General features: G+C 47.6%; 2 protein-coding genes across 5 annotated transcripts in view; both read right to left on the bottom strand.

Annotated features, from left to right (window-relative positions):
• LOC118375467 (FHF complex subunit HOOK interacting protein 1B-like) overlaps positions 1-16,562 on the bottom strand; it is a 103,781-nt gene that overhangs the window by 2,757 nt on the left and 84,462 nt on the right. Inside the window, 5 exon segments of the mRNA XM_052492736.1 lie at positions 3,324-3,434; positions 3,437-3,488; positions 7,908-8,086; positions 13,871-14,348; positions 14,436-15,466. Coding sequence (XP_052348696.1) covers positions 3,324-3,434; positions 3,437-3,488; positions 7,908-8,086; positions 13,871-14,348; positions 14,436-15,466 — 1,851 coding nt within the window.
• On the bottom strand, positions 22-3,315 carry LOC127914941 (uncharacterized). Of its 4 annotated transcripts, none has more exons than XM_052492744.1 (2): positions 2,267-3,315; positions 22-348 (listed from the first exon to the last, which is right to left on the bottom strand). In XM_052492744.1, exons 1-2 carry the CDS (start codon positions 3,103-3,105, stop codon positions 162-164), a joined length of 1,026 nt encoding a protein of 341 aa, XP_052348704.1. In that variant the 5' UTR covers positions 3,106-3,315; the 3' UTR covers positions 22-161. The 4 variants fall into 4 exon arrangements, 3 of the variants coding, with proteins under 3 accessions (XP_052348704.1, XP_052348702.1, XP_052348703.1); XR_008089524.1 differs by having other exon boundaries at positions 199-348; positions 2,427-3,315; XM_052492742.1 differs by having other exon boundaries at positions 199-348; positions 1,889-3,159.

The raw sequence follows: 16,562 nt of genomic DNA, 5'->3' as shown, positions 1-16,562 counted from the left end.
AACACACAGCATAGCAAGTGGTTAAGATAAAAACAGACTGACGACAGACAGGACAGGTGGCCCCTTTAAAACAGGTCCGTTATGTCAGTTTAAAACAGGTCCGTTATGTCAGTTTAAAAAAGGTCCGTTATGTTAGTTTAAAACAGGTCCGTTATGTCAGTTTAAAACTCTAAAAAGTACATATATAGAGATGGGTACATATTAGGTGCCCATGTCTGAGTGTGATTGTTCATGTGGCCAAAACACAGTTCCCAGACTGGTTCACTAGAGACAGTGATGATGTAATAAATAACCTGTGTCAGATGACCAACTGCACCAGCCTGGCTGACTGCTGCAGCCAGACCAGAACTATCCAGACAGTAGCAGCCGAACCAGACCCATCCAGACAGTAGCAGCCGAACCAGACCCATCCAGACAGTAGCAGCCGAACCAGACCCATCCAGACCAGAACTATCCAGACAGTAGCAGCCGAACCAGAACCATCCAGACAGTAGCAGCCGAACCAGAACCATCCAGACAGTAGCAGCCGAACCAGAACCATCCAGACAGTAGCAGCCGAACCAGAACCATCCAGACAGTAGCAGCCACACCAGACCCATCCAGACAGTAGCAGCCGAACCAGAACCATCCAGACAGTAGCAGCCACACAAGAACTATACAGACAGTAGCAGCCACACCAGACCCATCCAGACAGTAGCAGCCGAACCAGACCCATCCAGACAGTAGCAGCCGAACCAGACCCATCCAGACAGTAGCAGCCGAACCAGACCCATCCAGACAGTAGCAGCCACACCAGACCCATCCAGACCAGAACTATCCAGACAGTAGCAGCCGAACCAGAACCATCCAGACAGTAGCAGCCGAACCAGAACAATCCAGACAGTAGCAGCCACACCAGACCCATCCAGACAGTAGCAGCCGAACCAGACCCATCCAGACAGTAGCAGCCGAACCAGAACCATCCAGACAGTAGCAGCCGAACCAGACCCATCCAGACAGTAGCAGCCGAACCAGACCCATCCAGACAGTAGCAGCCACACCAGACCCATCCAGACAGTAGCAGCCGAACCAGAACCATCCAGACAGTAGCAGCCGAACCAGAACCATCCAGACAGTAGCAGCCGAACCAGAACCATCCAGACAGTAGCAGCCACACCAGACCCATCCAGACAGTAGCAGCCGAACCAGAACCATCCAGACAGGAGCAGCCACACCAGAACTATACAGACAGTAGCAGCCACACCAGAACCATCCAGACAGTAGCAGCCGAACCAGAACCATCCAGACAGTAGCAGCCGAACCAGAACCATCCAGACAGTAGCAGCCACACCAGAACCATCCAGACAGTAGCAGCCGAACCAGAACCATCCAGACCAGACCCATCCAGACAGTAGCAGCCGAACCAGAACCATCCAGACCAGACCCATCCAGACAGTAGCAGCCACACCAGACCCATCCAGACAGTAGCAGCTGAACCAGACCCATCCAGACAGTAGCAGCCACACCAGAACCATCCAGACAGTAGCAGCCGAACCAGAACCATCCAGACAGTAGCAGCCAAACCAGACCCATCCAGACCAGAACCATCCAGACAGTAGCAGCCACACCAGACCCATCCAGACAGTAGCAGCCGAACCAGAACCATCCAGACAGTAGCAGCCGAACCAGAACCATCCAGACAGTAGCAGCCGAACCAGAACCATCCAGACAGTAGCAGCCACACCAGACCCATCCAGACAGTAGCAGCCACACCAGACCCATCCAGACAGTAGCAGCCGAACCAGAACCATCCAGACAGTAGCAGCCGAACCAGAACCATCCAGACCAGACCCTTCCAGACAGTAGCAGCCACACCAGACCCATCCAGACAGTAGCAGCCGAACCAGACCCATCCAGACAGTAGCAGCCACACCAGACCCATCCAGACAGTAGCAGCCGAACCAGAACCATCCAGACAGTAGCAGCCGAACCAGAACCATCCAGACCAGACCCTTCCAGACAGTAGCAGCCACACCAGACCCATCCAGACAGTAGCAGCCGAACCAGACCCATCCAGACAGTAGCAGCCACACCAGAACCATCCAGACAGTAGCAGCCGAACCAGAACCATCCAGACAGTAGCAGCCAAACCAGACCCATCCAGACCAGAACCATCCAGACAGTAGCAGCCACACCAGACCCATCCAGACAGTAGCAGCCGAACCAGAACCATCCAGACAGTAGCAGCCACACCAGACCCATCCAGACAGTAGCAGCCACACCAGACCCATCCAGACAGTAGCAGCCACACCAGACCCATCCAGACAGTAGCAGCCACACCAGACCCATCCAGACAGTAGCAGCCGAACCAGAACCATCCAGACCAGACCCATCCAGACAGTTGCAGCCACACCAGACCCATCCAGACAGTAGCAGCCGAACCAGACCCATCCAGACAGTAGCAGCCACACCAGACCCATCCAGACAGTAGCAGCCGAACCAGACCCATCCAGACAGTAGCAGCTGAACCAGAACCATCCAGACAGTAGCAGCCGAACCAGACCCATCCAGACAGTAACAGCCACACCAGACCCATCCAGACAGTAGCAGCTGAACCAGAACCATCCAGACAGTAGCAGCCGAACCAGACCCATCCAGACAGTAGAGGCTGAACCAGACCCATCCAGACAGTAGCAGCCGAACCAGACCCATCCAGACAGTAGCAGCCACACCAGACCCATCCAGACAGTAGCAGCCACACCAGACCCATCCAGACAGTAGCAGCCACACCAGACCCATCCAGACAGTAGCAGCCACACCAGACCCATCCAGACAGTAGCAGCCGAACCAGACCCATCCAGACAGTAGCAGCCGAACCAGACCCATCCAGACAGTAGCAGCCACACCAGACCCATCCAGACAGTAGCAGCCACACCAGACCCATCCAGACAGTAGCAGCCGAACCAGACCCATCCAGACAGTAGCAGCTGAACCAGACCCATCCAGACAGTAGCAGCCGAACCAGACCCATCCAGACAGTAGCAGCCGAACCAGACCCATCCAGACAGTAGCAGCTGAACCAGAACCATCCAGACACCCTCCCTGCTGCTGCCTACCCAATTCCATTCAACCCAGTAACCCTGTGAACAGATGGCACAAATCCCCCAAATCAACTACAACACAGCCTCTGCATTATTCATTCTCTCTAGCTTTCCAATGTGCTACTACAGGCTGTGTGTGTGTGTGTGTGTGTGTGTGTGTGTGTGTGTGTGTGTGTGTGTGTGTGTGTGTGTGTGTGTGTGTGTGTGTGTGTGTGTGTGCGTGTGTGCGTGTGTGTGTCTCACCCAGGGAATCAGAGCGTCGCAGGGTGGGTACCCCCATGGGCGAAGAGTCAGCCCAGTCCACCTTGCCCCTGGCAACCAGGTAGCGCTGGGCTTTCCTCAGCATGCCAGGAAGTCCTCATGGGATGCTGCAAACACCTCAATGCGGTTCTTTACTGAGCCCAGAACCTGAGGCAGGGGAGAGAGTTGGAGAGAGAGGGGGGGGAGTGGGAAGAGAGGAGGCAGGGGAGAGAGGGAAGAGAGAGGAGGAAGGGGGAGAGGGAAGAGAGAGGAGGAAGGGGGAGAGGGAAGAGAGAGGAGGAAGGGGGAGAGGGAAGAGAGAGGAGGAAGGGGGGAGAGGGAAGAGAGAGGAGGAAGGGGGGAGAGGGAAGAGAGGAGGAAGGGGGAGAAAGAAGAGAGAGGAGGAAGGGGGAGAGGGAAGAGAGGAGGAAAGGGGGAGAGGGAAGAGAGAGGGAGGAAGGGGGAGAGGGAAGAGAGAAGAGGAAGGGGGAGAGGGAAGAGAGAAGAGGAAGGGGGAGGGAAGAGAGAAGAGGAAGGGGGAGAGGGAAGAGAGGAGGAAAGGGGGAGAGGGAAGAGAGGAGGAAAGGGGGAGAGAAGGAAGAGAGGAGGAAGGGGAGAGAAGGAAGAGAGGAGGAAGGGGGAGAGGGAAGAGAGAGGAGGAAGGGGGAGAGGGAAGAGAGAGGAGGAAGGGGGAGAGGGAAGAGAGAGGAGGAAGGGGGAGAGGGAAGAGAAGGGGAAAGGGAGAGAGACGAGGGGAGGGAGGGCAGAGAGAGAAGGCAGAGCAGGCAGAGGAGGGAGATGGGAGGGAGGAGAAAGGGGAATGAGGAGACAGGGAGATAGTAAGTAATCTGATCATTACAAAACACATACAGCCATATGGCTTCCAGTTATTCTTCATATGGTGCATTCAGAAAGTATTCAGACCCCTTTCCACATGTTCTTACGTTACAGCCTTATTTAAAAATGGATTAAATACAATGTTGTCCTCATCAATCTACACACAATACCCCATAATGACAGTGAAAAAGTGAAGAAAAGTAAAAAGGTTTTGCAAATTTATAATAAATAAATAAATAGAAATACCTTGTTTACATAAGTATTCAGACCTTTTGCTATGAGACTCGAAATTGAGCTCAGGTGAATCCTGTTTCCATTGATTATTCTTGAGATTTTTTTCAACAACTTGATTGGAATCCACTTGTGGTAAATTCAATTGATTGGACATGCACACACCGGTCTATATAAGGTCCCACAGTTGACAGGTGCATGTCAGAGCAAAAACAAAGCCAGGATTGTGTCGAGGCACAGATCTGGGGAAGGGTACCAAAAACATGTCTGGCGCATTGAAGGTCCCCCAAAACACAGTGGCCTCCATCATTATTAAATGGAAGACGTTGGGAACCACCAAGACTCTTCCTAGAGCTGGTCACCTGGTCAAACTGACCAATCAGGGGAGAATGGCCTTGGTCAGGGAGGTGACCTAGAACCCAATGGTCACTCTGACAGAGCTTCCAGAAGGACAACCATCTCTAACAGAAATCCACCAATCAGGCCTCTATGCTAAAGTGGCCAGACGGAAGCCACTCCTCAGTAAAAGGTACATGACAGCTTTGAGTTTGCCAAAAGGCAACTAAAGGACTCAGAGCATGAGAAACAAGATTCTCTGGTCCGATGAAACCAAGATTTGAACCTGATCGAACATCTCTGGAGAGACCTGAAAATAGCGTCGTCCAACCTGACAGAGCTTGAGAGGATCTGCAGAGAAGATTGGGAGAAACTCCCCAAAATACAGGTGTGTCAAGCTTGTAGCGTCATACCCAAGAAGACACAACGCTGTAATCACTCTGAAAGGTGCTTCAACAAAGTACTGGGTAAAGGGTCTGAAAACGTATGTAAATTTGTTATTTCAGATGTTTATTTTCTATATACATTTGCAGACATGTCTGAAAACCAGTTTTTGCTTTGACATTATGGGGTATTGTGTTTAGATTGAGGGGGGGACAATTTAATCCATTTTAGAGTAAGATTGTAATCTAACAACATGTGGAAAATGTCAAGGGGTCTGAATACTTTCTGAATGTTCTGTATAAACAGTCCATTGAGAAGGCAGCAGAGGGCAGAGGTCACAGGAGAAAGTGGTCAGCAGTTGAAGGGAACAGAGCGAAGATGAGTGATGGAGGTCAGCAGAGGACAGCCAGGTGATGTTAGGGCTAGAGATTAGAAGAGATGGGCAACTGACCCTTGAGGCAGAATATGGTCATTTACAAAATTACAGCTACTTAGTAAACGTCACACAACCCCCGATGTTTGCCTGGAAATATCTACTTTCTACCAGACCAGGAACACAGCGATGTCTTCCTACCAGACCAGGAACACAGCAATGTCTTCCTACCTGTATGAGAGACTTTCTAGCAGACCAGGAACACAGTGCTGTCTTTCTACCAGACCAGGAACACAGCAATGTCTTCCTACCTGTATGAGAGACTTTCTACCAGACCAGGAACACAGCAATGTCTTCCTACCTGTATGAGAGACTTTCTAGCAGACCAGGAACACAGTGCTGTTTTCCTACCTGAATGAGAGACTTTCTACCAGACCAGGAACACAGCAATGTCTTCCTACCTGTATGAGAGACTTTCAACCAGACCAGGAACACAGCAATGTCTTCCTACCCGTATGAGAGACTTTCTACCAGACCAGGAACACAGTGATGTCTTTCTACCAGACCAGGAACACAGCAATGTCTTCCTACCTGTATGAGAGACTTTCTACCAGACCAGGAACACAGCAATGTCTTTCTACCTGTATGAGAGACTTTCTACCAGACCAGGAACACAGTGATGTCTTTCTACCAGACCAGGAACACAGTGATTGTCTTCCTACCTGTATGAGAGACTTTCTACCAGACCAGGAACACAGTGATGTCTTTCTACCAGACCAGGAACACAGTGATGTCTTTCTACAAGACCAGGAACACAGCAATGTCTTCCTACCCGTATGAGAGACTTTCTACCAGACCAGGAACACAGTGATGTCTTTCTACCAGACCAGGAACACAGCAATGTCTTCCTACCTGTATGAGAGACTTTCTACCAGACCAGGAACACAGCAATGTCTTTCTACCTGTATGAGAGACTTTCTACCAGACCAGGAACACAGTGATGTCTTTCTACCAGACCAGGAACACAGTGATTGTCTTCCTACCTGTATGAGAGACTTTCTACCAGACCAGGAACACAGTGATGTCTTTCTACCAGACCAGGAACACAGTGATGTCTTTCTACAAGACCAGGAACACAGTGATGTCTTCCTACCTGTATGAGAGACTTCATACCAGACCAGGAACACAGTGAATGTCTTCCTACCAGACCAGGAACACAGTGATGTCTTCCTACCAGACCAGGAACACAGTGATGTCTTCCTACCAGACCAGGAACACAGTGATGTCTTCCTACCAGACCAGGAACACAGTGATGTCTTCCTACCTGTATGAGAGACTTTCTACCAGACCAGGAACACAGTGACTTCTTCCTACCTGTATGAGAGACTTTCTACCAGACCAGGAACCCAGTGATGTCTTACTACCTGTGTGAGAGACTTTCTACCAGACCAGGAACACAGTGATGTCTTCCTACCTGTATGAGAGACTTTCTAGCAGACCAGGAACACAGTGCTGTCTTTCTACCAGACCAGGAACACAGCACTGTCTTCCTACCTGTATGAGAGACTTTCTACCAGACCAGGAACACAGCAATGTCTTCCTACCTGTATGAGAGACTTTCTAGCAGACCAGGAACACAGTGCTGTTTTCCTACCTGAATGAGAGACTTTCTACCAGACCAGGAACACAGCAATGTCTTCCTACCTGTATGAGAGACTTTCAACCAGACCAGGAACACAGCAATGTCTTCCTACCCGTATGAGAGACTTTCTACCAGACCAGGAACACAGTGATGTCTTTCTACCAGACCAGGAACACAGCAATGTCTTCCTACCTGTATGAGAGACTTTCTACCAGACCAGGAACACAGCAATGTCTTTCTACCTGTATGAGAGACTTTCTACCAGACCAGGAACACAGTGATGTCTTTCTACCAGACCAGGAACACAGTGATTGTCTTCCTACCTGTATGAGAGACTTTCTACCAGACCAGGAACACAGTGATGTCTTTCTACCAGACCAGGAACACAGTGATGTCTTTCTACAAGACCAGGAACACAGTGATGTCTTCCTACCTGTATGAGAGACTTCATACCAGACCAGGAACACAGTGATTGTCTTCCTACCAGACCAGGAACACAGTGATGTCTTCCTACCAGACCAGGAACACAGTGATGTCTTCCTACCAGACCAGGAACACAGTGATGTCTTCCTACCAGACCAGGAACACAGTGATGTCTTCCTACCAGACCAGGAACACAGTGATGTCTTCCTACCTGTATGAGAGACTTTCTACCAGACCAGGAACACAGTGACTTCTTCCTACCTGTATGAGAGACTTTCTACCAGACCAGGAACCCAGTGATGTCTTACTACCTGTGTGAGAGACTTTCTACCAGACCAGGAACACAGTGATGTCTTCCTACCTGTATGAGAGACTTGACGCTGGGCTGGAACACCATGTTGGTGTTGAGGAGGAAGGATCGGAGCAGGGGCTGAGGGTAGCAGGCTAGCTGGCACAGGATCCCTGTCAGCAAGATGTTCACATACAGAGAGTTCTGAAGCATGTTCTCCAGCTTGGCAAACAGAACCACCATAAACGGACCTGACGGGGGAGAGAGAGAACGTGAGAACGGAGAGGGAGGGGGTGCACCAGCACACTAACGGATGGCTCGATCCAACATGAAAATACAAGACAACACTAAATATCAAAAGGAAGCAACAGTCTGTATTAATTTACTGTGTCACACCAAACGGTCTGTATTAATTTACTGTGTCACACCAAACAGTCTGTATTAATTTACTGTGTCACACCAAACAGTCAGTATTAATATACCAAACGGTCTGTATTAATATACTGTGTCACACCAAACGGTCTGTATTAATTTACTGTGTCACACCAAACGGTCTGTATTAATTTACTGTGTCACACCAAACAGTCAGTATTAATATACCAAACGGTCTGTATTAATATACTGTGTCACACCAAACGGTCTGTATTAATTTACTGTGTCACACCAAACGGTCTGTATTAATTTACTGTGTCACACCAAACAGTCAGTATTAATATACCAAACGGTCTGTATTAATATACTGTGTCACACCAACCGGTCTGTATTAATTTACTGTGTCACACCAAACACCAAACGGTCTGTATTAATATACTGTGTCACACCAAACGGTCTGTATTAATTTACTGTGTCACACCAAACGGTCTGTATTAATTTACTGTGTCACACCAAACAGTCAGTATTAATATACCAAACGGTCTGTATTAATATACTGTGTCACACCAACCGGTCTGTATTAATTTACTGTGTCACACCAAACAGTCAGTATTAATATACCAAACGGTCTGTATTAATATACTGTGTCACACCAAACGGTCTGTATTAATTTACTGTGTCACACCAAACGGTCTGTATTAATATACTGTGTCACACCAAACAGTCTGTATTAATTTACTGTGTCACACCAAACGGTCTGTATTAATATACTGTGTCACACCAAATGGTCTGTATTAATATACTGTGTCACACCAAACGGTCTGTATTAATATACTGTGTCACACCAAACGGTCTGTATTAATATACTGTGTCACACCAAACGGTCTGTATTAATATACTGTGTCACACCAAACGGTCTGTATTAATATACTGTGTCACACCAAACGGTCTGTATTAATTTACTGTGTCACACCAAACGGTCTGTATTAATATACTGTGTCACACCAAACAGTCTGTATTAATTGACTGTGTCACACCAAACAGTCTGTATTAATATACTGTGTCACACCAAACACCAAACTGTCTGTATTAATATACTGTGTCACACCAAACGGTCTGTATTAATATACTGTGTCACACCAAACAGTCTGTATTAATTGACTGTGTCACACCAAACAGTCTGTATTAATTGACTGTGTCACACCAAACAGTCTGTATTAATATACTGTGTCACACCAAACAGTCTGTATTAATATACTGTGTCACACCAAACACCAAACTGTCTGTATTAATATACTGTGTCACACCAAACGGTCTGTATTAATTTACTGTGTCACACCAAACAGTCTGTATTAATATACTGTGTCACACCAAACAGTCTGTATTAATATACTGTGTCACACCAAACAGTCTGTATTAATATACTGTGTCACACCAAACAGTCTGTATTAATATACTGTGTCACACCAAACAGTCTGTATTAATATACTGTGTCACACCAAACAGTCTGTATTAATATACTGTGTCACACCAAAGGGTCTGTATTAATTTACTGTGTCACACCAAACGGTCTGTATTAATTTACTGTGTCACACCAAACGGTCTGTATTAATTTACTGCGTCACACCAAACGGTCTGTATTAATATACTGCGTCACACCAAACAGTCTGTATTAATATACTGTGTCACACCAAACGGTCTGTATTAATATACTGTGTCACACCAAACGGTCTGTATTAATTTACTGTGTCACACCAAACGGTCTGTATTAATATACTGTGTCACACCAAACGGTCTGTATTAATTTACTGTGTCACACCAAACAGTCTGTATTAATTTACTGTGTCACACCAAACACCAAACGGTCTGTATTAATATACTGTGTCACACCAAACTGTCTGTATTAATTTACTGTTTCACACCAAACGGTCTGTATTAATTTACTGTGTCACACCAAACGGTCTGTATTAATATACTGTGTCACACCAAACAGTCTGTATTAATATACTGTGTCACACCAAACGGTCTGTATTAATTTACTGTGTCACACCAAACGGTCTGTATTAATATACTGTGTCACACCAAACGGTCTGTATTAATATACTGTGTCATACCAAACAGTCTGTATTAATATACTGTGTCACACCAAACACCAAACGGTCTGTATTAATATACTGTGTCACACCAAACGGTCTGTATTAATATACTGTGTCACACCAAACTGTCTTTATTAATTTACTGTGTCACACCAAACGGTCTGTATTAATTTAATGTGTCACACCAAACACCAAACGGTCTGTATTAATATACTGTGTCACACCAAACGGTCTGTATTAATATACTGTGTCACACCAAACAGTCTGTATTAATTGACTGTGTCACACCAAACAGTCTGTATTAATTGACTGTGTCACACCAAACAGTCTGTATTAATTGACTGTGTCACACCAAACAGGAGGAAGGGGGAGAGGGAAGAGAGAGGAGGAAGGGGGGAAAGGGAGAGAGAGGAGGAAGGGGGAAAGGGAGAGAGACTGTATTAATTGACTGTGTCACACCAAACAGTCTGTATTAATATACTGTGTCACACCAAACAGTCTGTATTAATATACTGTGTCACACCAAACGGTCTGTATTAATATACTGTGTCACACCAAACAGTCTGTATTAATTTACTGTGTCACACCAAACAGTCTGTATTAATATACTGTGTCACACCAAACAGTCTGTATTAATTGACTGTGTCACACCAAACAGTCTGTATTAATATACTGTGTCACACCAAACACCAAACTGTCTGTATTAATATACTGTGTCACACCAAACGGTCTGTATTAATTTACTGTGTCACACCAAACAGTCTGTATTAATATACTGTGTCACACCAAACAGTCTGTATTAATATACTGTGTCACACCAAACAGTCTGTATTAATATACTGTGTCACACCAAAGGGTCTGTATTAATTTACTGTGTCACACCAAACGGTCTGTATTAATTTACTGCGTCACACCAAACGGTCTGTATTAATATACTGTGTCACACCAAACAGTCTGTATTAATATACTGTGTCACACCAAACGGTCTGTATTAATATACTGTGTCACACCAAACGGTCTGTATTAATATACTGTGTCACACCAAACGGTCTGTATTAATTTACTGTGTCACACCAAACGGTCTGTATTAATTTACTGTGTCACACCAAACACCAAACGGTCTGTATTAATATACTGTGTCACACCAAAGGGTCTGTATTAATATACTGTGTCACACCAACTGTCTGTATTAATTTACTGTCACACCAAACTGTCTGTATTAATTTACTGTGTCACACCAAACGGTCTGTATTAATATACTGTGTCACACCAAACGGTCTGTATTAATTTACTGTGTCATACCAAACAGTCTGTATTAATATACTGTGTCACACCAAACACCAAACGGTCTGTATTAATATACTGTGTCACACCAAACGGTCTGTATTAATATACTGTGTCACACCAAACTGTCTGTATTAATTTACTGTGTCACACCAAACGGTCTGTATTAATTTAATGTGTCACACCAAACACCAAACGGTCTGTATTAATATACTGTGTCACACCAAACGGTCTGTATTAATATACTGTGTCACACCAAACGGTCTGTATTAATATACTGTGTCACACCAAACAGTCTGTATTAATTGACTGTGTCACACCAAACAGTCTGTATTAATTGACTGTGTCACACCAAACAGTCTGTATTAATTGACTGTGTCACACCAAACAGTCTGTATTAATATACTGTGTCACACCAAACAGTCTGTATTAATATACTGTGTCACACCAAACGGTCTGTATTAATATACTGTGTCACACCAAACAGTCTGTATTAATTTACTGTGTCACACCAAACAGTCTGTATTAATTGACTGTGTCACACCAAACAGTCTGTATTAATTGACTGTGTCACACCAAACAGTCTGTATTAATATACTGTGTCACACCAAACACCAAACTGTCTGTATTAATATACTGTGTCACACCAAACGGTCTGTATTAATTTACTGTGTCACACCAAACAGTCTGTATTAATATACTGTGTCACACCAAACAGTCTGTATTAATATACTGTGTCACACCAAACAGTCTGTATTAATATACTGTGTCACACCAAAGGGTCTGTATTAATTTACTGTGTCACACCAAACGGTCTGTATTAATTTACTGCGTCACACCAAACGGTCTGTATTAATATACTGTGTCACACCAAACAGTCTGTATTAATATACTGTGTCACACCAAACGGTCTGTATTAATATACTGTGTCACACCAAACGGTCTGTATTAATATACTGTGTCACACCAAACGGTCTGTATTAATTTACTGTGTCACACCAAACGGTCTGTATTAATTTACTGTGTCACACCAAACACCAAACGGTCTGTATTAATATACTGTGTCACACCAAAGGGTCTGTATTAATATACTGTGTCACACCAACTGTCTGTATTAATTTACTGTCACACCAAACTGTCTGTATTAATTTACTGTGTCACACCAAACGGTCTGTATTAATATACTGTGTCACACCAAACGGTCTGTATTAATTTACTGTGTCATACCAAACAGTCTGTATTAATATACTGTGTCACACCAAACACCAAACGGTCTGTATTAATATACTGTGTCACACCAAACGGTCTGTATTAATATACTGTGTCACACCAAACTGTCTGTATTAATTTACTGTGTCACACCAAACGGTCTGTATTAATTTAATGTGTCACACCAAACACCAAACGGTCTGTATTAATATACTGTGTCACACCAAACGGTCTGTATTAATATACTGTGTCACACCAAACGGTCTGTATTAATATACTGTGTCACACCAAACAGTCTGTATTAATTGACTGTGTCACACCAAACAGTCTGTATTAATTTACTGTGTCACACCAAACGGTCTGTATTAATTTACTGTGTCACACCAAACAGTCTGTATTAATATACTGTGTCACACCAAACGGTCTGTATTAATATACTGTGTCACACCAAACGGTCTGTATTAATTTCCTGTGTCACACCAAACGGTCTGTATTAATTTACTGTGTCACACCAAACGGTCTGTATTAATATACTGTGTCACACCAAACGGTCTGTATTAATTTACTGTGTCACACCAAACACCAAACGGTCTGTATTAATATACTGTGTCACACCAAACGGTCTGTATTAATATACTGTGTCACACCAAACGGTCTGTATTAATATACTGTGTCACACCAAATGGTCTGTATTAATTTACTGTGTCACACCAAACGGGCTGTATTAATATACTGTGTCACACCAAACGGTCTGAATTAATTTACTGTGTCACACCAAACGGTCTGTATTAATATACAGTGTCACACCAAACACCAAACAGTCTGTATTAATATACTGTGTCACTCCAAACGGTCTGTATTAATTTACTGTGTCACACCAAACGGTCTGTATTAATATACTGTGTCACACCAAACACCAAACATTTTTTTTAAATATATAAAACCAAGATTAAAAGTCAAACAATTGAGCTTCATCCATGATGAGCATCATCCAACATCAAACACATCATCCCCAAAAACAAACATCCAAACAGATTGATACACATTACACTGTAGTGCGGTGGTCTTTCTCACCTGTGTAGGGCTGAGCGGATGGCTGTCCTAGAGGCCTGGCAGGGCTGAACAGCCCCACAGCCTTGGGCTCCACTGCAGCCCCTGCCCCAGTCCCAATCAGGTCAGTGTCCAGGGGTGAGGGGGGCAGTGGTTCCTCTGAGTCGGGGTCTCTGGTGGTCTCCTCCAGCTGTCTGAGAAGCCCCACCCCCTTGCTCCTCTCCCTCACCCTCTCCTCCAGCTCCCGGAGTTCCTGGGTGAAGGCCTCGATGCTGATGCCCTGGCCGTTGGAGTCTCCAGGCCCCTGCTGGCCCCCCTCCCCCGGTCCAGCCCCATCCAGGAGCTCCGAGATCAGCCGCTCCACTGCTTCTGACTGGGTAGAGAACATTGCCTCTGGAAGTCCCGATCCAGAGACCTGAGGGGTCAGGGGCCCACAGGACTGGGCCGGGGTAGGGACTGACTGGGTAGAGAGCATTGCCTCTGGAAGTCCCGGTCCAGAGACCTGAGGGGTCAGGGGCCCACAGGACTGGTCCGGGGTAGGGACTGACTGGGTAGAGAGCATTGCCTCTGGAGGTCCCAGTCCAGAGACCTGAGGGGTCAGGCTGACGTTGGAGGAGTTGGCACAGGATGCTGGAGTCCACGGAGCAGGCTGATCCTGGGTGTGACTCTGTACGTGCGATGTTAGACGTCTGGAGTGTTCCCCAGTCACACTTCCACTCCCTTCCCTGTGCAACCCCTGTAGGGGCCCACAGGACTGGGCCGGGGTAGGGACCGGGGTTGGGCTGGCACCTACTGCAACGTTCTGACTAGAGTCTCCGTGCTGCTGCTGCTCGTCCAAATCTCTCTTCACCTTCTTAACCTCCATCCCTCCATCCCGGCCGTCTGGACACCCGTCCTCCCGACCCCTCGACGACGTTCCATTGAAGATGGCCTGGTGAGGGCCTATGGAGGGGCCGGAGGGGAGGTGGGGGGCAGCAGAGGGGTCAGGGACGGAGGCAGAGGTAGAGTCAGGAGGGAGGTGGAGAGGTTTGGGGAGGGGGACCTCCTCTCTCTGCAGGCTGCGTTTCTTGGTGCGGGGCGTGAGGCTGATGGTACAGTTGTTCTTACCGATGGTGACGTCCCACTCTCCACTGTCCCTCTCTGTACTGCTCCACTCTGACCGCGCTGCTGCCACCACCGCTGCCCTCTGCTGGCCGTGGGAGGTACTACCACCTCCTCCTCCTCCCTGCTGGAAGGAGAAGTGCTCTGGGAACATGGCCAGGGAGGGGTTGGAGGTGGGGGGAGGGGGCGGTAGAGGGGCCGTGTTGGGTGAGGGGTCCTCTCCGTCGTAGGGGGCTGACCAGTTCCGGCAGGCCCAGGAGCACAGCTCTACCCCTCTACGGGCGTCCCTGAGGTACTCCAGGTACCCCGACTCCCAGTCCAGCCCCTCTGGGACGGGGTGCATGGGGCTGTCGGGGGACAGGGGGGTGCTAGGGCCCCCGCGGGGGGACGAGGGGACCGTCTCAGTGGGGGAGGGGGTGAAGGGCAGTGCGGTGCTCTGCTGGCGCATGAAGAGGGCCAGGCGGGACGGAGTGCTCGGTTTGGGGTGCACAGGAGACTCTGAGCTGGGGCTGTTCAGTACTGCAGACAGACACAGGGAAAGACGGATGGACGGATAGGGAGAGACAGACAGAGACAGACAGAGACAGACAGACAGACAGGGGAAGGCAGACAGACAGATGGAGACAGAAACAGATGGAGACAGACAAACAGACAGACGGGGAAGACAGACAGACAGACAGACGGGGAAGACAGACAGACAGACGGGGATGACAGACAGACAGACGGGGAAGACAGAGAGACGGACAGGGGAAGACAGAGAGACGGACAGGGGAAGACAGACAGACGGACAGGGGAAGACAGACAGACGGACAGGGGAAGACAGAGACAGACGGACAGAGACAGATGAGGTAGACAGGCAGACAGACAGATGGGGAAGAGCGACAGGCAGACAGACAGACAGACAGATGGGGAAGACCGACAGACAGACAGACAGATGGGGAAGACCGACAGACAAACAGACAGATGAGGTAGACAGGCAGACAGAGAGATGGGGAAGACCGACAGGCAGACAGACAGATGGGGAAGAGCGACATGCAGACAGACAGATGGGGAAGAGCGACAGGCAGACAGACAGACAGATGGGGAAGAGCGACAGGCAGGCAGACAGACAGATGGGGAAGAGCGACAGGCAGGCAGACAGACAGATGGGGAAGAGCGACAGGCAGACAGACAGATGGGGAAGAGCGACAGGCAGACAGATGGGGAAGAGCGACAGGCAGGCAGACAGATGGGGAAGAGCGACAGGCAGACAGACAGATGGGGAAGAGCGACAGGCAGACAGACAGATGGGGAAGAGCGACAGGCAGACAGACAGATGGGGAAGAGCGACAGGCAGACAGACAGATGGGGAAGAGCGACAGGCAGACAGACAGATGGGGAAGACAGCAGACAGACAGATGGGGAAGACCAGGCAGACAGACAGATGGGGAAGAGCGAGGCACAGACAGATGGGGAAGAGCGACAGGCAGACAGACAGATGGGGAAGAGCGACAGGCAGACAGACAGATGGGGAAGAGCGACAGGCAGACAGACAGATGGGGAAGAGCGACAGGCAGACAGACAGATGGGGAAGAGCGACAGGCAGACAGACAGATGGGGAAGAGCGACAGGCAGA

Source organism: Oncorhynchus keta, chromosome 34, assembly GCF_023373465.1.
Source record: "Oncorhynchus keta strain PuntledgeMale-10-30-2019 chromosome 34, Oket_V2, whole genome shotgun sequence".
Taxonomy (NCBI): domain Eukaryota; kingdom Metazoa; phylum Chordata; class Actinopteri; order Salmoniformes; family Salmonidae; genus Oncorhynchus; species Oncorhynchus keta.
The sequence above is the reverse complement of the archived record's forward strand: the minus strand, read 5'-3'. Positions and strand labels throughout refer to the sequence as shown.